Below are 24,406 nucleotides of genomic sequence, written 5' to 3' on the forward strand. Positions count from 1 at the left end.
GAGCTGGAGACATTATCTTATGGTAGAATCATGAAATCAGGCTTGATGATACCCTAAGAAAGGTTATCTGCAGAACTATACAAGTCGCAGAGCAATTTCTTTAACCATCTGTCTGGGCAAATCCTTTTCTTCCTGAGAGAGTCAAAGAACAGTGAGGCATAGACTAATTTCTACAAAGACACTTAGAAGATGTAGTGAACTCTGTGCTAAGCCTCATTTTGGACTAATGCACAAAGGTCAAGAGGAAAATCTTAAAGTGCTCTGTCAGCTTCAGAAAAACCTTAGAATGGCACAGTGGGCTGCAGACTGTTCTGAAGTCCTGTCATGCACAGAAAGTATGTAAATATTTTTCATCAGAGAAGACAAAGAGGAAAAGGTCGACAGTGAGCTAAGCAACTGGAAAAAAAGTACAACTGGAGACAGATGAAGAAATGCCTAGGTATCAGGGTGGTCTACCTACAGAGAGCTCCATGACTGATTTCCATGTGAACGTGCATGGTAGAGACCATAACCACCAGAAGAGAACTGAACTAAAGCAAGAAGCAACATCTCACACTATTTCCACTATTCAGAAAGCTGAACTACATTGAACATATGCATCTTGAAAGACAGAACAAGAAAAATAGCAGAGGGACTAAAAGCCATAGGGAGATGCAAGACAGAGGAAAAATCTTCTTGAGCTATCAAAAAATACCAACTGCTCCATGACATGCATAGTTTTTATTCTCCAGTACCTGGTGGAGCTGTGAAGCCCCCAAAAAGAAGACAAATAGCAGTCTTTTAATTAAACACATGGAACAGTTGTTCAGTTAGGGACCATATCTAAAATGATAAAGTCAGAAAAACTACTGGTTTAAGAAGGAGCTGGGGAGAGGAGGAGATGCCTCATGACACAACGAGGAAGAAATTCCAGCACTTTGGATGCACCTGCCAGAAGCAATATGTGGTCAAGCAAGCACTTGCAACTAGCTCATTGACCCTAGTTCAGTTCCTGGCACCGAAGGGAACCAAATGCACTCTTGTGGGGCACCACATCCTCTGATCAGCTGTCCTCAGCTCTGTTATACTGTCACCCAGACTTCTCTGTGGCATGGAAGATATCAGGCTTTTGGTGCCAAGACCTGAGTTATCCTTTCCAATTCACTGTTGTAAAGATTTTTAAACAACACTTTGTAGCCTATCCAAAATATAAACTCATAGGGAAGTGACCAGGTACTTTAATGAAGATCAAAGAAATCTGTAAAATCTAAAAAAAAATTTTAAATAGTTGTCCAGCATCCTGTTCTAGTAAACGCAGTCTTGTACAATTTTCATCTGCTGCACTCCATGCACCATCTTAAAATAATTCAGTCAGGTTGTGATACTTATTGACAGTATTAAAGGTGTCAGTACTTACGGAGCGTTCTTACTGGGAAATAGCAAGCCCCTTTAAGTTACTTTAGGTTATCTAACTAAATCAAGTTTCATATATAACAAGTACTTATTAAAAAAAATGCTCCATTTGAAACATAAAAACAGTTTCTAGGAGTCTTATGACATTTCTGCATAAAAAACCATGTTACTAAAAAAAATATATAGTTGGTGATGAAAAAAAGGGAAAAAACCCCAAAACCAAACCAACCAGATTCTGAATTATTGTTTGTATTTTTTAATCACCATATATTGCCAAGGCAGGCCAAGGCTGATTTACTGAGCAACATGCATAAAACACAGCTTGTCAGTAGTTAAGAGAGATGCCATTTATTTCCACATTAAAATTTATTCTGCTTGTATTAAAAAAGTGTATTGTAAGATTACAGAGCTAAGAAAACAACATTTAAACTTGCTAGTCAATCGACACATCAGAAAGTAGCAGTCTTTCAAATTAAAACAACATTTCAACAACATAAAGGAACTTCTGTACTTTTTATTCAAATTCAAAGTTTAGGCAGCACTGAGAAATTTTACCTGTAAATCTATTAGCATCCAACAGGCATGTATAACTGCTCATAAAACTATATCTTATAAATAATTATAGACCAGCTTAATGTTTGGCTTAACTAGACAGAGATGTGGATCAATCTCTGTAAAGGGACAGCAATAAAATACTTACACCTTCCCAGATTAGGGACTATTTCCGATTTTACCACAAACTCCCTAGCAATACTTAATAGCTAATATTCATTCATATGAAGGTAATTCAGACAATTGGACAAGTACACAAGATGATCAAATCCCTCATTCTTCCTACAGCACTTCCTTATTTAGAGGTATTCTTTGCACAAGAAAATAGCTGTATTCAGCTGAGAATGCTGGTCCAAGGGCAAGACCTTGAGCTACAGCATCATAGACCACATGGGTAAATGATCACAAGAATATAAGAAACGAGACACATTGAAAAAAAAAGTCATTAAAACGAGCCTGTTGCTCACTCACCCATGAACAAGCCACAGCAGGTATTACTGGCAGTGAAGCACACTATTTTTAAAGCAACTCCTGCTTTACAAATTCTTTGAAAATCACAGATGCCTCTGCCATCTGATATGGTGGGCACTTATACGGCGTGTTGCTCTTGATACTGATTTTGGTCCCTGGCAACTCTTTATGTAAATAACCAGTGCAGCAGGAACTGCAGATTCTACCACTGAATATATTATAATCAGTTTTTCTAAGTGTTTGAGCTTAAAACTCACTCAAGTATACATTAGTAAATCATTATCACTCCAGTCACCTTTGAAAGCAAATGCAAATGTTCTGGTGAGTATGCCTGTATTCACAGAGCCGACCTGCTGACAAAGAAACTGCTATCTGCAATACGTACATGAGAACACGAGCTAAAATTACAGAAATTGCTATAACAGCTAAAATACAATTAATACATGTGATGTCCAGAGAATGCCATGAAACATTTCTTCCCCTCTTACCTTCTCTGTGAAAAGCAGTTTACAATATTTCAAAGTGCTATCTAGAAACTGCATGCAGCAGCCAAGCACAGGAGAAGAAGAGAGGCAAACCCTGAACCATACCAGCCCACAGAGAAGGCTGTTTTTCTTTCTGAAAGCTTGTGGAATGATGTTGAAATTCAAGGGCAGCATCTATCTGCTGCATTGTAGTATGGCCCCTCAGCCTTGTCACTTGAGGTGGGGAGGGGACAGAGAGGATCTCTATCTTTGGAACATTTTCAACACATTGAGAACTGGCACATGGGAGAAAAGATACAGAAGCGGGGTGGGAGCGGGGGAATAAAAGTTAAGTCTGTCTAACAGGGAATCCGAAAACTCCTTATGGAAGAAGTTCTATTTGGGCCTCAGGAAGCAAAAAAGAAAAGTATGAGCGTATCTGCTCCCAGAGTGGCTATAGCTAAGTGATGAAGAATCTGCCCTCTTCTTTACTGCCTTTGGCAAAGAGCCCAGTCCATTTCAGGCTCCCCAGGTAAACACCAGAAAGCTCCAAGAGTAGATCAATTTTATCCTGATATGTTTTGTTCGAGTTTGCTGGGTAGAGTTTACTGTAGTATTTATGTTTTCCTTGTTCCTGGTGGCAGTGCTTTGCAATTATTTTTCTACCATTGCTAGTAGTCCTAGTACCAAAATTTAACAGTAGCTTTCTTGATTGGAACAGTAGGCAACATAGACTTCCTACAGAGAAATTTGCAGATGCAGTGTCTAAGACCCTTATTGTGCTTTTGGCAATGATGGTATGTTTTCTAAGAGAATCCATTATCACCTTAATACAAAGCACCCACAAGCTAGCCTCCACTGAAATACCCGTGGCTTGTTCGGTTGACTTCTCAACGTTTATGAATACAATGACATCCAAGAGAATTTCAGACCAGGAAACTCCAAAGCAACACTTTCCTACTGCCTTTTACTGTTTTAAAAATGGCGTGTACTGCTCAATCACATTTATACACAGAAACGTATCCTATATATATATACACACATACATATATATGTGTATTTATTCTCGAGGTGTCTATGGATAATATGCAAAATGAGGATTTAAAGATTTGATGCAAACTGTGCAGAGTTGTTATGAATAGTCTTCACAAACTACAAAGTGGTAATTGAGGTTCTTTTATCACTTCTGCTGGACAACAAGTCTCCACCGAGTAAAAATGCACTTATAAGCCATTCTATCCCGTTCAGGGTTTTAGCAGATGTGAATCAATGCATTCACTACGTGACCTGGGAAAGGAGTAGAGAAGGGGAAAAGCCTTCATTAAAAAGAAAACATATTCTTTTATGGCTTTCTACAATAAAAAACTGGTATTAAAGCATGGCTCTAAGAAGAAAAAATTTGAAAGATAATCACTCTGGTCTGCAGGAAATGGCATTTATATTTCATGCAAGAAATAGTGTCTTAAAATCTGTCTGGTTTAAATGTCTGTCACCATGTGTCCATTCATCAGCTTTACTCACAGGTGCCACTTAACTCATCAGGCAACTCTGACAATTCTGAATAAGTTTTATATTCCTTTTTCTGAAATTAAATTGTTACAACTCTCAAATTAAATTCTCAAGAGTCTCAAATTTTTTAAAAATACAATTCCTGTTATTTTACTGTTACAGTTTTAAAGCATTGTTTTTGGTCTGGCACAGTCATTGATGTCCTATAAACATTCATTATTGTATGAAAGTATGGTTGTGTGTATGTTACAAGATTAAAAGGAACACAGGCTAAGACATAAGTACATATTATTATTTATTACTTGTAATACCGTAGTGCCTATGATGTCTAATCACAAACCAGGACTTCTTGGACAATTAGAATAAAAAGATTAATTTAAGGAAAGCATTGTGGAGGACCACCTTATAATATCATAGTGGAGTCAATCTTTACAAAAACTCTCCAACTCCAGAACTGAGGCTTGACAGAAACGCCTGTAAAATTCTCGTCATAAAGATGAACAAAAGATGGTGACACCATTCAGAAAATAAGGTTTCAAAAGAAGACTCATTTGCAAGTGTAAGGCTTTCCTTTCTGGAGGCCAGACGGCAAAGGTAGCTAAGACCATATTAATGAAAACCACCAGTAAAGTTGAGATGCATCATCAGTACAGAAGAAGATAGGACCTTCTTATAGAAAGAACTAGCTGACTTGAGCAACAGAAACTAAATATACTCCAGGAGTTCAAAACTAATACAATGAACAATTTAAATTGTAGCTCTAAGCTGGGAGTTATCAGCTAGAAATGAACAGGGAGGCTGCAATCATAATAGATCATGGAATTATTATGAACTGCCAGCGTGATGCAACCATGAAAAAGGCGAACAGGATCCTGGGTTGTACGCAGAGAAAGGCTCCCACAGAAACAGGTATGTATTAATGCTACTACGGTGAGGAGAGTTCACAGGAATACTGCCCGTGATTATGGTCATCCAAGTGCAAAATGGATTATTTTCACCTGGAGCAGATTGAGGGACAAACTACCCTGATAACTTCCGGATTCTGTCTACTTTCCTGTCTTGCAAGTGGAGGAGATTTCTTGGTTTATTTAGCCTGATAAAACAAAGGTTGCGAGGGGATATGACATAGTCCATAAATACAGCCAGACTGTTAACAATAAAGAGGAGCCTCTAAGCTACAAGACAATGTTGCCAGAAGAACAAATGGGCATTAATTGTCCAGCAATAAATGCAGGCTGGAATTCTAAATAATGTTCCTAATGAAAGAAATAATATTCTGCAAACAGCCTTCAGATGAAAGCAGTGGGAGGATGAAAACACTGCCTATCCTTGAAATAGAAATAGGTATCTACATTAAGCAGGATGAAATGAGATGCACGCCTGAAAAATCACAGAGGACCAAGCACAGTGACCTCCTCCTTTCCACTCCAGTGTTCCTATGCAATGTTTTCCCAGCCCATTTCTGTACATTGGGGAATCTATAAGAAACAACAACAAACCTTGACTGTGAAGGTATGTTAGATATTGAAATATCTTTCAAGTTATTTTCTTCTTAAAAGTAACCTGTAAAATACCATCTATAAGGGTACAACTACATTGAAGTCCCATCACTGTAAGTACAACATAGGAATAGGAGAAAAGGCTGGATAATTCTTCGTGGTGCAGTGACAAACAGTGGTTGCTCGCTACTTCTTTTGATGGAAGACCTGGAGGACATCATCTGAAAATAGTCTGTTCAAAAAAAGAACAGCCCACTTCACTGCCTTCCCCTTGCAGCCCCACCAAAGCCCCACAAAAAAGCCTGTCAACCAGAGAGCTGGTTCTTCACATGACAGGTAGTCAAGCTGCTATGGCATGTTGTAGATGCTAAGGCTTTACAGGATTAAAAAGAGAGACAATGGAAAAGTTGCCATTCCATTAATATATTGACCTATTAAATACAGGAAACCTCTTCTATTCTAGAAGTTCCCACAGCTAATTTTGGGAAGCTGAGAGTTGTAAACAGTAGCTTACAACGAGCACTTAGGTGCCAGTCTCATTCTTAGGTTCCTCATGAGGCATTCACTCTTGGCACTGTTGGGAGGAAGGATACTGGGTTAACTACTGCTTTGATGTGGCACTGCTCTTCTTGCATTACATTCAACCAGCAGAGCACAGTACAGGCTCATTTACCCCATATTAGAAGAGATTTCAGTTTGGTTTGAGGCTCAGGCAGTGCAGGTCTGGGATTCCCATTCTGCAGAACACAGCATGCAAGCAAACTGCCTTCACAGAGCTCTGCAGAGGTACTATGGTTTTCACATGCTTAACCTACACCTTACTCCTTCCCACAGGTTTCTTCTGAAAGTAAAAAGTCCTCTTCTGCTTTAAGAATCGTTACATCCCTTCCTATAAAACCAGCTTAAACCTTGCTCTAATTGCCCGTTGTGCCTTTTTAGGATTCCAAGAAAAAAAGAAAAAAAAAAAGGCTGTACAGAATTGATTGAAGGGGATTAAAAGACAAAAGCCAGCAAAACCCAAGTAAACAACACAGACATGCAAAACTCACCACATTTCATCATTCCCACTTCATAACATTTCCGTAGCCGGCACGCCTGGCAGCTTTTACGCCTGTTTTTATCTATTGTGCATTGATTGGTAGCTGGGCAGATGTAATCGTTATGTCCTGCAGCAGAGTAAGAAGACAAAATTTCACATCTCCAACAGTCTCTCTTGGTCATTTCCCAAATCAGGACCTTCTTGATTTTAAGCATCAATGCATATATCATTTTAAGCACCAATTCATATGCACATATCTAAGCTCCATTAATTTAACTAATGCAAAAATGCATATTTATCCTATACTGAAAACATCCATCTGTGGCCTCAAAAAGTAACCAGACAACATAGACCAGCTTTCAGTGATGACTGTTAGATAACCAAGCAACTTCTAATACCAACTCATTTTTGAAAATGGGACATACGCTCTTGCGGAAATTCGTTCCCAACCTCCAACTTCTTATTGTATATTGGGACTCTGCAGATAGTACATTTTTTTTCTTTCCTCTGCAGAGTTGAAAACAGCAGTACACACAGTTTCAGTCCTGCAAAGATTTAAGTAAACTACAGCTCTATTTACTGAACTCTCTGACATGGTGAGTTCCAGGAATGAAGAAGCCTTTGAAGGATTGACCCTGGACAAAAGTTAATAAAAAAAAGCAGCCGAAGAGAGAAAGACGACTAGTATAAAATAGTGCATACTGTATAGTACAAAGAAAAGCACAAGCAGAAGGTATAACTTTTAGACATTCTGGACACGTGTTTCTCTTATTTTAATCAGTTTCCACTACAGCCTCTTCTGTTACCTTCTCCTTCTCTCTCACCTCATCTCACCCCGACCCAAAACCCTTTACATTATTGTATTTCATTAATCAATAATCTGGTCCAAAGGTTTATTACTGTAAACTGGACTTGAGTATGCTCTTGGTGTAAATACAGTTGAATCATCTCCTGCCAAATACTGGAAATCTCTCTTGCAATAGTTACCAAGGGATGTAAAAAATATTCACTCATTTACATTTCTTAATATCTTTTGTCTCAGGTTGTTTTTTAGGTTATTTTTTCAAACTTTAAGAATAGATCAGGCAAAGATACAGCTACTACAGATTTTTTTTACTTGACGCAAGTCCAAAAGTTCATGTCCCCAAGAGTAATTATTTAACTGAACCGTTGTGACTATTTCCTTGCAAAATTAAAATAATTTTAACCTTGAATTCTTGAACCGACAATTTTAAAAAGAAAAGATCAGGTTACAGTTTGTCCCATTTCCTACTGGCAGATATGACTGAAAAACAAATTACTGTTTATCACTCTTCACACAACATGGGGGGAAAGGAGGAAGAAGCTCTCTGTTGCACTATAACCCAAGCACACAGGAGTATAAAGTGGTTTAAAACTCCTGTGGCCTTGGGATAATTTAGCTTGCCAGGCAGATGTTCAGAGATGTGGGACAAATATACTACACTACAAACTTGGACAAGCAGAGGAGACCACACACAGTTGCTCAGTCGTACCATCTAGTTTTAATTAGACATTAGTCCAACAATTGGGTCTATGGTAGGCCCAGAAGTTTATTTTTATAAGCAATATCCTTCATAACAACAGTTGCAACTGAGTGCTTGATGGTGTTTTATGCCAAGAATTTACTTTCATTTATTTGAATTACAAACAAACGTTACCTGACAGGGTACATAAAGGTGTACAAAAGGCCACAATGGGTAACTTGTTCACGGCCAAAGCACGTGAGCAACACAGAGCAGTTGAATAATTTTCCTGACAGAAAACACTTTGAGATCAAATTCAGTCTCCATTTGTGACAAACTGGAGACAAAGTCCTCTTCAATTATTTTAGAAATCAAAAGTATTTTCACCAGTTCATAGAAATTGTTATTCACCCATGTAAAACTTGCACAAGAAATTGAAAAGGCAAACAAGTTTTGAATTAAATTTGATTCTAATGGTGACACCAACTTTGCCATATTGAGCCAAAAGAAAATTGCTAAAGGCTTTGTGTGCAGAAGAGGGAGGGAACATTACAGACCGAAAAATGACGGGATTTTTGGTGTTAGTATCCGCATGTAGTATCCAATGTCAGTCCAATTAAGTGGCCACCAAGAGGCCCCAGATGAGGCCAAAGAACATGATACCTAGAGCCAAGGTTAAAGAAATGGAGCGGCCCAAAGCTGCAATATGGTGCATAAGTCACTGCCCATAGGCTATAATAACAAACAGGGAGACCTACATTTACTTCATGCTGCAGCCACTGCACACATTTGAACTAAATACCAAACATTTAAGAATTTAAACACTGAGGTAGAAATCTTATAGAGATCTGGCAGAGTAAGAAATAGTGCAATGTAGGCTCTGGCGGGTGGAGGGCTGAGAAATAACAATAATCAGGTTTGTACCTAATACTTGCTACACATATTTTTATATCCTGCATACTGTGTAGATATTATATGCTACGACTCAACAGCTCCAGGCAATATACTCTTGTCAAGAATAGTCCCTGGCAAGCAAAGTCTCTAAACAATTACCTACTCTAACTGTGTCTATTACAACAAATTCACAATTACTATGTCTACTTTGGGACACAAACTGCAATCAGATTCACAGGTCTGCAGTGCCATCTCACCGAGGCCTTTGCTGCAGGGCCTTCCCTTGCTATGTATTCCACCTCTTCTCTAAAGAAATCACTTTGTAATGTTTCCAGACCTTGATAACATAAGAGCCAAAAGATAAAGTAGTCAAATCATGAGTTGCTCTATTTTCAGCGTGCAGCACCATACTTAAGGTTTAGACCAACTCATTACCACATCAACTGCTGCAGCCCCGATCATATGAAACAACTTATTTCAGCACAGTTATCAAAAGCTGATTCTCCTACCTTGAATACTTCTTTTAAAGAATGCTTTGCAGCCTTCACATGACCAGACCCCATAGTGGTATCCTGAAGCATAGTCACTGCAGACTGCACAGAAGTGGGCATCCCTTTTTGAGCCAGGATTATTTGCAATTGGGCTTGTACAGTCATTGCCATTAGTTTTTCTTTTTAACGTTTCTCTAATAGAAAAGAAAAACATCTGTTATATAAGAAAAAAATTTATCTACATTGCAAAGAGTTTAATTATCTTCCATTGTCTTATATTTTCTCTCTGTAAAGTCTTCCTATTACTAAACACAGGACAGTGTGAAACACTGTTAAGCCTTTTTCTGATAAGGTTGTTTAAAGTATGTAGACCCCAGAACTTTCAGTGATGACAGACTATAAAGTTTTAAAGTACTCAAAGGCATAAAACTGTTCTGCTGATGTGTCACTCACATGAACTCTGGGAAAATCATATGGAATAATGATGGATCTTGAAGAATTCTTGGAAATGTACTCATCAGGAATTTGTGAACCAAGTAGACTTTGCCTTTGGGAAGCTTTACATGGAAAAGTACTGACTTTTTTTTTTTTTTTTTTTTGGACTGACATGATAAACCCTACCATGAACAGAGCTGCAGTTGCTTCGTACTGTTAGCAAGGCAAAATTCTACATGGAGCAACATACATACAGTCTCAAGTATTTAATCCTTTAAACAAGGCTTTATTCATTCAGCGAGATGCTGGAGACAAGTATCTTGAGATGTGAATCTCAGCCTACAAGATCAACTCACAATGATAGACAAAGTTTTCTGTTCAAGGTGACGACCCACGTTGATCACCCAAATGCTAAATAAAAGCAAGTCTGAATACAGGAAGAATGGAGAAACACAATTAATAAAATACTTTCATACATTAAAAAAATTATTGCTTCATATAAATTAGTAAGATATATGCATTCCTAAAGCACTGCAAATAGATCCAACTTACTGGAATTATTCTTAGTGATGGGATTAAAATTAAAACAGGATAAAAACATGGAATTACAGCCAATTCCTGACACCAAGATCCTGTAAACAAACAGCAAGAGGAAAGCAACTTAGATTATCAGTAAACTGGGTTTTAGGTATAGGAAGCACATCTGTTGTGTACTTTTCCTCTGGATCTCATTTTCTTGGCTGTTTTAACATGTCTTACCTTAATGGTCAATACAATTTCTAGATAGAGAGAAAATAGTGTCATGTGCAAACTCTCAGCAGCAGTTTGACAAAAGGAAAGCTGTATAGTCAACTTATAGGTATAAACTCAAGCACAGAGGCAGAAGTTAGAAACTGTAGAATTTTCCTCATCCCACCTTCCAGCAAGATTAGGGATGAGAAGAAATAACAGTTGGGATAAGACAGCAGGTAGCACGGTTTATGACTTCTAAACAGCAAAGGAACATTGCCAGGGCAGAAGAAACCTGTTCACCAACAAGATCAAGTTTAAACAGAACAGTAGAAACATGCTGAAAGTGCTGTCAAAGAGGCTTTAACTAACATATTGAAAGTAGACTTTGTGTTGGTTCATGACAGGAGGTAAGGACAAATACACCCACATGCCACCTAAAAATCATCAAGTTCATAAGTATTTGAGGACAACGTGCTCCAATTTCCTAGCAGGAAATTTGGAAAGGAAAAAAGGTAGTTCTTTGAGCAAATTCCAAAACAGAAAAAGTAAGGTATTTGTTGTACAATTAAGTTACTGCAAGCTTTTAAAAAACATTAATTCATTCAGATATTGCAGGGCATAAGGGTGTTTAGATGTTTAACAAACCTGGTCTTTGATTACACACACACCCCTGTTAATGGATTGCTGAATCACCAAGTTATTTCCCCTTCTGCTGAGCTGGGAAGACCAGTGTGGGGGAACTCTCCCTTCAATAATGGGACTATATCACACATGGCTAATAAGCTGCTAACGCAAGGAGGAAAGAGCATTGCTACTCCTTCCTGTTTCCCTGTCTTTAGAAGAAAAAGTAATTTGGCGTTTCACATTAGTAGAAGAGGCATATTTTGAAGCTCTACTTGGGAATGATGATCCAATTGTGAGAGTCAGAAGAGAATCAAAATCAGCTAGAGAGCATCTCAGCGAATGATTGATATGCTGTAGAGAGAGATGTTTACTGCCCTCGTTAAAGCACCAATATGTGATGGATGAAAATAAAGAAAAAGCACACACTGTAACATCTCACTGAGGAGTGGTGGTGTTTACCTTTCAGTCATGACAAGTGTTTTATTCTTTCCCTGCTTAAAAGTTTAACGACAGTCACCCTGCACTCATGCAAGCTGCATGACTTCCACAGACTGCAGCAAACAACTTGCACACGGAGTGGCAATCTGGAACAAATTCCTCCTGCAAGCTGAACGGGCATCAAATCTGCTCATCTGCGATAGCTGCAGCAGTGCAGCGGCCGGTTCAAACCCAACCATTTTGTTACTGTTGTCTTTAAGGACAACAGAACTAGGAAATAGCTTAGAGCTTTAAGGTACCCATTCCTTACCCGGAGAACCTCGCAATCAGACAGCATATCCACACAAACAACGACCCAGAGTGGGTAGCCCCCCACGTGGTTAGGGACCACCTCCCAGTGCTCCTGGGACTGGTGCACTCCAGCATGCTCAGCAGTTGAATGAGCTGCCAGGTCCTCCAGAAGCCCACAAAGCTCCTGCACCAAAGGATGCAGGAAAACGGGAGATGTACGCTGGCTGCTACCAAGGAGCCACATGGACAAAGATTCATCTCTTTACACCTCCTAATATTCCTCTCTATTTTATGATCATGGTTTCTATGTAGAGATACTACGTTTCCATACAAAAGAATTGAGATTTTTTTTAAAGTAACATGTCTGTGATTTCCTACTAGTCATCAACAGTAACGATTACCCTAAAGCAGAATGAATTAGCAAGACTATTGAGGTTATTCAGTATCTATCATGTCTCCTAATTACCTCTAGCTTTGCAACAGCAAGTGTTTGATGCATATGCCACACGTGGAAAACTTGAACCTAAATTCAACTTTTTATTAAAATGAAGAACGGTGGCAAGGATTTGACCTAGAAAGTAGCACGTTTTGCTCATGGCATTTTGTTGTCTGACAGGTTTTTTTAAAACCTCAACTATTGTACGCTACAAAAAGAAAGAGAGAAAAAAGCCACTGAGAAAATAATAAAAAAAAGTAAAAAATCAATAGTCCAGATTTTATAATTTCTTATAACTCTTCCCTTCCTCCCACAGGCCACTGGCTCGTTCAGTGCCTGGAGATAATTCAGTCCCATACAAGCCTAAACTGTAGGATGAGGAAGGCTCTTCCTTTCTCTCTCAGAATGTGTGCAAGATGATGGGCAAAAGTTAGCTGAAGAATACTTTTCAATCTTTATCTTCCTCATTTTCTGAAGACTCCCTCTGCTATAATTTCTGGAACTGTTAATACCACAAAATGTCAATATTTATATCTCCAAAGCACAGGTTCTGCTATGCTCCAAACATTGATTAATATGCTGAAAATCATGTCATCGATATCTTAAAATTAAGACACATGTTTTTGCTTAAGCACTACAACTATTCCATCATAAAGCGGAGATGCCAACCCATCACCTCAAAAAGACTTCAAGATACATTTAAATGCTCTACAGAATGAGCACAATAAAAAAAGCATAGGAGAATAATGCAAATAAACTCTGCTCTGAAGCCATAATTAAGCAATGTATAAATATGATATTAGCATACAGTGAAACAAGACAAAATTACTAAATAATTTCTAATTAAGCAAGCATTGCTAGCCTGTGTACCCAAAAACCTTTACTTACATGCTCTTCCTGCAATTAGTCAGAAGCACAAGGAAAATAGAAAAAAAAGAACAAACTAAGTTCCAGAAACATCACTCTGGCAACTTCATTAAAATTTCCTAATACTTTTTAGAAAGTAATTTATCTGTTCATTTTGAAAATAAACCTTTTTTTTCTTTAATAAAAATCTTTTTATTCAGTGGATGAAGACAGAAATCAATTTCAGACTACTTTTAAATATAATTACACTGTCACATTCCTTTTCTCTTCATGTCATTTTAATATAAATTGAGTGATCCTGCACCAACAAAATTTATGATACTATTTCTATTGTCTTCACTAGGTACAGGACCTATAATGCAAATAAATATAGCAGAGTCTGTATCACCAAATTATTGACATTTTCCAGAAAAAAATGGAACTCTAAGAATTCACTTCTATTTTTACATGGAATACAATCCAGTTTTGTTGAACACTACACTGCATAACATTCGCATTTAACAAAGTTAAATTAATTTCTTCTGTATTCGTATAACGAACCTATTTGTGAGGAAAGGGAACACTGAGAATTCAGGTTCCTTATTTTAAGCTGATCTACAAGGAGATCCAAATTACACAGTGATCAGCTTTAGCAAAGTGAACCATATTAGTTTAGCTAATGTTATCAGAAATTTACACCCAGGGAAAATAAACTCCTCTCATGGTGAGTCTCTTGCTTTATTTTGAAAGGTAAAATAAACTGTGTAACAGGCCTAAATATGTAGTAATGCTTTCTTACTCATCTTTCAAACAAAATCCCTTTTCTCAAAGCACAATGCTGTTTAAAATTACACTTCACAGAATTAGTTTCTCCCTTCCCCCAGAGCACTCCTTTAAGTTTCAATCCCAAGAACTCTTCCTTCAAGGTATAATCTACGAATCTGTAGTGTCACAGTCATTGTTCCCATGGCAATAAATATAATGTTCATGACATTAATTTAAGACCTCACCAAAGGACAAAGCAAAAAGGAACACAGGGCTTTTTTTTTTTCTTTACAGCCTTATTTCAGGACAGATACCCACAATAAGGGAATGACAGCTTTTGCTTTTTGTGTTTCTGTGTCAAATTCTTTTTTTTTCTTTTTTACAACTTCTATACACAAAGCGGGGGTTACAATGCATGGTACTGAGACGAATCACCGAGAAGGTCCAGCTACTAAGCAATACAGTAGTTACTTGCTGCTGAACAATGAAGAGCATCCATGACTTTAGACTCCAGAATTCATTGATTTCTCCTCTTTAAGTTAGGTCATCATCAGCTACAAGAGCAATAGTCTGTACGAATCTATACAGATGGCAGACGACTTATTTATTTAAACTGCGGTGTGGCAGGTTTGGCTTCCCTTCCATCTATGTTGAGAGCACACTGCAGAGCATTAGATGGGGTGCTCTTGCTCTTGGGTTATTCCAGCTGCTGTCCCATCATCTGGACAGGTTCCAACACTAACCTACAGCAGCCTTCCCCAGGCTGTCAAAGTTTTGAAACATTAACCAAAGCCGCAAGAGTTCAGATGTTAGCCTTATTCACATTAGACCTGCTTGGGGAATTCTTCTGTATGTGAGTGCTACCCAAACGGGCTCTCCCAATCCACACACCTACACTTAAAGTAGATTTGCACTCCAGAACCGCCTGCTACTCTCTGCTGACTCCAAACAGAGACTAGTCAGGTGGCCAGGCTGAAGATCTGTGCAGCCTACAAGTCTGAACTAGATGTAAATCACACCTTAGCCCTGTGCAGTCAACATAAGGCCCACCCTTTGCAGGAGGAGCATGGGTAGTCTCAAAAATAGCACAGATCCTTTATTAACAATTGAACTAAAACTCTTGCCAGGACACACTATTTTTCATACTGACAATGACTGCTGAAGTTAAATAAGGAACCCTATGAATAAACATACAGCCGCTAAAACAGGAACAGCACCTGCAATACCCTCTGCTTTTATCCATCTAACAGCTGTTGTGCCCGTGAATGGAGTAATTTCATCAGCTGATGATCTAAACATCGCTTATGGTTTGTAATATGAGTAAATGTGCAGAATGGGAATATGTTTTTGCAAATACAGTTTCTTTACAGCTGAAATTTTAGCCCATGAATCTGCTGTTCACAAAACCTTCATAAAATCAGTTGAGAACAGCAACAAGGAACAATGTCAGACTTTTCAGTAGCAGCACCCTTTTGAACATGATGCGTGCTTCTATGTGACTGTTAGTACTAAAACCAAAAAACAAAGAAAACACTTCCCTTCAATTCTAAGTTCATGAAAAGCCCTCACAACTATTAGGTGCAGTAAAAAATCCAGATAAAATAGAATTCAAACAATGTATGAAATGGAAAAAAGAATGAACCTTTGCTTCTTTCACTCAGAGAACTTAATTTGCCAGAGCAAAATTCATTTTTATTACACAAAGTAGCTCCTAGAAGTCTTGAACTTTTGTTTATACACTGTAAACAGTTCCCATATTTGAAGGCATTTGTAGTGCTTTGTGTCAGTGTATAGGTCTGTAAGGAGCTAATGAAAAAGAAATCCTATTTCAGAAGCTACATTAAAAAAAAAAACACAAAACCCAAGACTGATTTGGAGGTTTTTTGGTTTTGTTTTGTTTTTTTCCAGAGACACCAACACATAGAAGTCAAATGTAAAAAGAAAAGACTTAAAAGAAGTAAAAAAAACAGTAAAAAAATTTCACCAAAGTTTTAAAGAAATCAGTAGTACTGACCTGGTCACAGGTAGCACTGGCTCCATCGGTCTTGCCTCACACCACGGACTCTTTGGCTGCTCTGCATACAGAAGCGATGACTGACAGTGCAATGTCAGAGGGGAGAGATGGCCAGGAGCAGACCATATCACACCAGGGCTTGATGTTTGCCTCACAGAAGCACTCTCTGAATCACCAAAATTGCTGGTAATGTTGTAATTCATCATAGCAGGACTGCAGAATGCCACTGCAGAATATTCATGTCTGTTTTCCATGTAAGATGAAGGAATATAGACTGGACTGTGTTCTGCTGTCAATGTGGACTGATTACAGCTGTAGGGAACTGGAGAGATGATACCAGCGGGTGAGTTTTTAATTTCTGTTTTATTGCATCCAATATCCTGAAGTGGCAGCAACTGAGAAAAGTCCTTGTGAGAAGATGCACACAGGGACATTTTGAAGCAAGACTGAAGATTGTTGTTTAAATATTCATCCTAAAATGGTAAGGTATAAAAAAAGTAGAATTAAAAAGTAAGAAAGTTCTGTATTAAGTCTTTTCTATAAAAGAAAAAAGGTATCAGTAAAACAGAAAGTACAAAAAATATCCTGTTAAAACAGATTACATACCAAATGCACTTAAACGGTCAATGTACAAATTTACTACCCTTAAGAAAAGAAAGCTTTCTATAACTCCCTTAAAAATAGAGGCTAAGACACACGTTGAGTTTAGACTTCCTTAAAAAATAATAATGAAAAAAATCACTTGAAGTCTGAAACAAAAATGCCGGTGACAGCTTGGATCTTAACAAAAGTAACTCATTGCAACCAGAGTAAGGCTGCTCTATGACAGAGGCAAAATTACCCTACGGTCCACGACTAAGGAGTGAGTGCCCTGAGTAATCAATTCTCTTTACACATCTCACCACCTCCTGCTCCTGCTGTAAGTGTACTACTTCAGCCTTCCCTTTATCAACACAAACATGAAACAGCAGATATTTTGAACACACACACACACACACATATATATATCTTCTTTACCCTCCAAAACCAGAACTCCACTGCACATGCCTCTCCAGAGAGGAGAAAGACATATAAAGGATGTCAGTAAGCAATGCAACTTCACGACCGAGAGGTCTCTGGGTACGTCACCTCTGTTCAGAGCCATTATAAAAGTAGAAGTCACAACATGCAGATATTTCCAAAGCTGACAAGACAGAACTCGAACGATTTCATAAGGACGGGAAGTTTTATAATTCCCTGCCACTCTTCATCCCCATCCCAACTACTCTTCATCTTGCCTCCCATCTGAATCAACTATCAAAATAAAGACCTTAATTTGCCCACAGTAAATACTCTTTGTGAGATTTAGGTATATCCAAATTATTAAAGGGAGAAAAAGATTTGGGGAAAACAAAAAAAGCAGCCCACCAAAATCATCTTCCTAGGACATAACCCTTGTCCTGGAATTATTATTTTTACAGTAGCATTTAAAAATATTTCTTCTTTATTCTTCACTATGGGTTTCATGTGCATTCCAGCTTTGAAGACAGACATGCAGCCCTCTTATAGCTTGCAATCCAAACCAATTCTGTTTCCAAAATAGCAAGTTGCAGCCCCCTGAACTGATATTGTATTGTACTTTCACAGACGGTAATAAAATCTTAACATGAAAAATTATGGTATAATTAAAAAGTCACTCACAGATTTGCTATTCCAGAAGTAGCCAAAGTATTGATACTAAATATTCTTACCTTTTTTCACCTCATGTGACCATAAAGCAAGATGAGGAAGATTCAAACACATGTTGCTGAAGTACCAGCAACCTCCCTGTCCCCAAAATTCTCAGCCAGATGGCATTTCTAGTATGCCATCTTGGGGCATTAACACATTTTTCTCTTCAAAGGCTGGGAGTGAGGGTAGAAGCATTCACAAAAAAATGTAAGAAATAGTCTTTTTGAATAAAATGGATTAGTTTAAGGTCTGTCCTTCCTTCTCACTTTGCACTCTGTTGATGAAACAGAAGGTATCTGTAGAAATAACTAGGAACTCAATTTAAATAATCTCAGGCAATTCAGACGCAGCTGCTGTTTTTTTCCTTTGTGAGAAACAGGAAAATGAGATATCTCAGCAGCTGTTTATGTCCAGCAGTTGTTGCACTGGAGCTCCGATGCAGCCAAAGCAGGAGAACCTGTCCTCACTCCTCACACAATCTACATGCTTCATTTGCCCCAGTGAGATGATTCAGAGTCACCTCTAAGAGAAACCAAGCACCATTCAACTTTCACTGCAAAAAGTGGGTAGCCTAAATAATTTTTAAGCAGCAAATGATGGAACTTCATTTGATCATAAATGCTGCTTCCCAGGGCTCAGTACTGGGGCCAGTTCTGTTTAATGTCTTTATCAATGATCTAGACAAGGGGATCGAGTGCATGCTCAATAAGTTTGCAGATGACGCCAAGTTGGGTGGGAGTGTTGATATGATACTTTGATAGTTTTTGCAGCAGGCAACTGGTTGTGTAGTTTTCCTCATACATTTGGAAAATATATGCATGTACACTGTAGAAGCAGAGAGAACTCAGAACTGGTACTACACAATTTTATGAACTGATATCAGCTGAGCTTTAAGTTGTGTTTTTCTGGAGAGGTAATCCACTAGAGTGGTATGCAGGATAACAGCCTATTTAGCAGAAGGACTTATCATCTCCAAAGGGCAACATACAGTATTTAGAAACATACACAGAAGTTACAAGAAGCAAGAGTGAAGTTTGTTTTAGAGGGAGGCATCCACGCAAGCATGAAAAGTCAGTAGAGCCTTCCTCAAAAACAGACTGCTCATGACTTATTTACAAGAGGAGAAACTTGGTTCCAGGACGTTAAAGAAAACTATACTCATGGTCTTCAGCAGACTGCAATATAGTGAAAAAATAACATTATTGGCTTAAGACAATTAACTTGGGTAGTATAAATAGTTTAGCCACAGTAGACTCTTGATCTACATGAGACCACGTTGTTCACATTTCCTTTTACCTGAAGAATTTAGAACCGGAATCCCAGAGCCTCACAAATAAAGCGAAGCTGCTGAAATTATCTAGTATTGCTCAGAAGGTCCTAAAAACTGACTGCTGGACCGTGAAGTTCTATGTCTTAAAGAAGGACTGCAGATATAGGGAACCAGTTCTTAAGATTTAAGGCTAGAGAAAACAAACTCCACTAACACCAATACCTCAGAAGGAAGCATGACCCCATTTAAATTATGGCTTACAATAAGTAGTGCAACGGAATAATAAGTTTGTTCCATCTTGGTATAATGTCCTCATACGCACCATTCATTAAACAGAAATGAGCTCCTACATAAAGTGAACTCCCATTCCAACATCTCCTCCTTCTCTAAAGAAAGATTTTAAAAGCAAGATTCAACTTGAAATTACATTATTTAGATCTAATCTATCAGCACTGCACTAGATCTGTACCTGACACAGAAACAAAACAGGTATCTGTTATTTTAACACTACAGTCTTCTGGGAGACTGCAAATGTTTCAGTCCACTTAAGTCAGTTTAGCTTAGCAAGACACTCAACAACTGAAATGCCATTATTAAGTAAATAGCCATTTTGTCCAATTCCTTGAGTAACACTTACCGTTCACAAATCTAAGTCACTAAGGCCAGGGTTCACATCTGGCATAAGGGAAAATAGTTCCATTGACTCCAGTACACAGAAGATGACACCACTATCCATGTTATAGATGTAGATGCTCTCCACAAAAAAAAAAAAAAAAAAAAAGGTTTCTGGTCTTTAAAACAGCTCTACATACTGAACTCGATGTATTTTGAGAGTCACCATGCAAGACATACCAGATCATGCACAAGAACTGGTTTAGATGTCATAGTCAAATAGATAGACGGGTAAATAATTAAGCCATCTGACCTATTTGAACAAACTCAAAAGCCAGTTATTGCACATTACCTATAACAAGTATCTTTTTTAAAGCCTTGTATGAAATAAATAATTTGATTTATTTCAAGGGAAAGGGGAAATATAGGTAGAGAGGGTAGACTACCACATTTCAGAGCCTGCTTAGAAACATAATACAATAGCTTTTCCTAGAAAAACACAACAGTCTGCAAAAAGCAATAGTGATGCATGTTCTCAGGCACCATTGCATCAACATGCACTCCAACATGCTTAGAATTTTATAGGCAAGTCATACATTTTGAGCAAAGGCTTTTTTGCAATAGAGAATTAAGACGACCTTTTCTTCTGCTAGGCTTAAAGTGCAATCATTCTTCCTTTCGTTTTAATAGAAGTGCTTCAGCAAGCATGCATTCCACTGCCCCACAGCCTAAGTCCCACAGTCATCTTGCAAAGCATTCTATTAATATTCTGCTAAGTTAAACTTCACACAACTCACCGCAACAATGACCTGAATCATTTTCTCCAAAACTGATCATTAAAGGAAAGTCATTCCCAATGCATAAAATGGCACTTGTGCTTCAAGTTGTGTGAAAAACTTATTAAACACAGCAGTGCCAGATACTGCCAACAGAAGGCATGTAAGTAAACAAGTTTATTATTACCTGAGAAGGACTAGATGCAACAAGTAGGAGAGAGATAGGGAAGCAAAATGAAAATAAAGCTATCTGTCCAGACCTCAGATGTTGTACTCATTCCTGCAAAATTAATAGCCTGTTCTCAATGAGTTCAAGACCTCCTCTAAAGAAAATATTGCAGATTAAAAGCATATGGGCAAAAATACTTTGAAATGCTTCAGCAAAATGAGCACTCTCTTTGGTCTATCTTAGCCTTTCTGCTACTGAAGACACTGACAACTTCTAGGTGAATCTAAACATTCATAAATATATTTCAGGGCTTAACGCATATGACATACATCGAGGCACCAGAGGAACACAAGACTGCAGGAGGGTCTAACTGCAGTCTTCTACTCCCTGAAGTGGAGCTGCAATGACAATGAAGACAGACTCTTTTCAGAAAAAGTGCACAAGCCAGGACAAGAGATTACAGTCACAAGTCAGTGCAAGGGAGATGCCAGCTGGATATACGAAAAAATTCTCCATCTTTCATGATATTAAAAAACCTTGACTGAAAATGCCCTGAGCAACCTGACCTCACCTTGAGTAGGGTGGTGGATTAGTTGCTCTCCCCGATGTCCCTTCCCACCAGAATTTTTTTATTACTATGTTCATCACTACTGGAAGCATTAATAGCAGAGGAAATGCCATTTTACCTGTGCTGGAAAAAATTACCACAGACACTGGCCACCTTGTCAACTTTTTTCAAGAAGGTAAGAGCTGTGGGTCCTGTCCAAAGACAACCAGCATTTAACACTTCATGGCACATGAAAACAGCTGTCTTGCATGTACTGCAATGGGATTAGTTCACTAGAAGGTATGCATAGACTTGGAAAATATTTTCAGATCTCAATTCAAACTACAGTTAAGATTGACTGCAGTAGCTTTTAGCCTTTCAATTTGTAGACCCTAAAAATGTTATCAGACCTCAGAATGGATTTAAGCTTTCTATGATTTGCATTTCTTAGGTATATTTCATAGACTTAGGGATTCAGAGACCAGAAATGGAAAGCCCCTGTCCTGTTCAAGAATACAAATGCAAACTGAGAGACTTCAGCTCCTTTACTCTCCATGTCGTTACTTCAAAGAACAACGTGGACACTCAGCACATATTAGATCAAAAAGAGTATTTTAATTCAGTGTGACAATTTTAACACGTTCCATTAGAAAAGAAACATCTATTAAAACTATTACACAAGTAGCACTTACAAGGATCTATCGGAGGATTTTGTAATCACACTTCAATCCACAGCAGTATCGTGGCAGAAGCCAGTATGCCGAATATCACCCTTTTCCAATAAGAACTTTATTATTAAGAGAAAGCATATCCCTCTGATGCAAGTAAGGGCAGGGAAGAGCAGTACAGGCCAGCCTACACCTGGGACTCAGATGTTCATGGAGCTGGGATTTGCATCTGTATCCAGCATCTCTGAAGCCTACTTGGGTCTCTCAGCACACGCTAATTAATTAAGCTAATTCTTAAGATGTTAAATCTGAGATGTTAATTTTTGGTTTGATGATCAAAACATGGTTCTGTGCCAACAGCAGGGAATACATCAGTTCCTTGGATCCAGGAGGAATTAATTCCTTCAGCTACCATTTCTCCCTTAATGACAGTGCCTTAGAACAAGCGTATAGGAGCCTTCCTCCACCCCATTACTTTCTAGTCATTAGCAAAGCCTGTACTGATGGACATCTTTAATTTATATGACGCTGGGGAGAAACAGAGTGCCATGCTCAATCATCTGCCATCAAAAAGGGCAAATATTTATGGATAAATAGTCTAATTTTGCCCCGTAGTGCTTTTACACAGCTTAGAGAGTTGCTGAATAACTGCCTCTTAGTTATTGGCATGGTGTAGACCTGAGCTGGCACAGGGCCTGAGATTCTTTGACTCAAGTCAAGTTCTTTCTGTTTACTCTTATAACAATTCAGCATTTCCTGTATTATAAATAAATAAATAAATTGGGGACTGAAAATACCACTGCATTTATTCCCTGTTCCCACAGCATTTCCCCCCCACAGGTCTGTGAGGATATACAGCAGGCACACACAGAGTAGTGCCAGCAGCAACACACTCATGCCAGACAGAAATGAGAGAAAAGGGAGCGGGGAAAAAGTCAATATGTGAAGAAAAACAAGTAAATCAGGCAATAGGAATAGAGCAGGAATTGAAACTTCCTATTCTCTCAGGGAGACAGACTGTCTGTCTTGCTTTCTGAGGAAAGCAAAGATGAGACTTTTTTCCTGGCAGCAACTGTCCATCACTAGGCATAAAAACCTGTGATGAGATTAAGAGCCTTTTGGCCAATGGAGTAAGGTTGTAACTGCCCCTAAAACCTAGACTCCCTGGCGATCTGTAGGCAACAAGATTAGATAGGTGTGTAGACAAACAGGACATATCCCCAAATGACATGAACTAATTTATTTCTGCAGCACATGCTATACCACCCAAGGATCTGACCTGCCATAGCTCCAAAACACGGGGTGGGAGTCTCTGTTTGACACATATGTCAGTGAACACAGGATTTAATTTCTCCTGGCTAAGCAGATGTGCTGCATTGGCTGTTCCGTTGAGCATGGCATGCCTCAGGCTCCTCAGATGACCTCTTGCTTTATGAGGCTGAGAAGGAACGGTGATAACCATAGTTGTCTTTGACATAAGAAAACCCTCCTTGCAAACATGCTGCTGTTAGGGAACCATTTTTTTAGATCTAGGTGACCTGAAGAGTAGAGAAAAAGCAGCAGACTTTTCCCTGTCAGACCAACATGCACTATCACTTATTTCACTCCCCTCCTCCAAATAAAATTATCTTATTTAGTGTGTTTTTTCCAGCCAGCCTCTTTACTATGCAAGTTATTTATGCTGTAGGATTAATTTACATAGCGAAAGAATCTGTTTCACTCGATCAAGCAATGAGCCCAAAGCCTCTTCAACTAACAGCACTTGTCAGCATTGTTTTCAAGACAGCCTATTGTGTCTGTCCAAGAAAAACATGCCACATGCAAGATGCCTTTTCCATCACTGCCGCTCAGGCAGCCACTAAAGCTGCAGAGTTGAACTGCGTTTTGGGAGAGACTTGCTTCTTTTGTGTGGCTATGACAGCAAGGAGTGTCCAGTTTGCATCTTGCTCTTCTCGATATCCAAACAACACACTTCATAAATACATGGCTGCCTTACCTAATACATGGTTGCCTTACCTTTTGGTTTGTGCAGTAAACTTCCATCTTTTTAGTCATAAAACTTGAATAAACAACCTTTTCTATAATTGGATAAAAATGAAATCTATGTATGAATATGCAAGAAATGCAGTGCAGTTTTAGCTGCTTTTCTGGTTTTAGCTAGAAGTCAATTTGTTTCCGTATTGGAATTTATGTAAAATACTATTTCACTTATATTCATTTTGCTAGGCATCTTCACATTAACAGAACATTCAAGATTAGATATTTTTGCTCCTGCAAT

General features: G+C 38.4%; 1 protein-coding gene across 1 annotated transcript in view; it reads right to left on the reverse strand.

Moving 5' to 3' along the window:
- The window catches only part of ESR2 (estrogen receptor 2 (ER beta)), a 42,342-nt gene that overhangs the window by 15,216 nt on the left and 2,720 nt on the right, over positions 1-24,406 (reverse strand). The window contains exons 2-4 of the mRNA XM_010289965.1: positions 16,377-16,849; positions 9,814-9,989; positions 6,937-7,053 (exon numbers count right to left, since the gene is read on the reverse strand). Of these exons, the coding sequence (XP_010288267.1) occupies positions 6,937-7,053; positions 9,814-9,989; positions 16,377-16,810 (727 nt within the window). The 5' untranslated portion in view covers positions 16,811-16,849. The remainder of the gene's footprint in view (positions 1-6,936; positions 7,054-9,813; positions 9,990-16,376; positions 16,850-24,406) is intronic.

The sequence above is a fragment of the Phaethon lepturus genome, unplaced genomic scaffold (assembly GCF_000687285.1).
Source record: "Phaethon lepturus isolate BGI_N335 unplaced genomic scaffold, ASM68728v1 scaffold15446, whole genome shotgun sequence".
NCBI lineage: Eukaryota > Metazoa > Chordata > Aves > Phaethontiformes > Phaethontidae > Phaethon > Phaethon lepturus.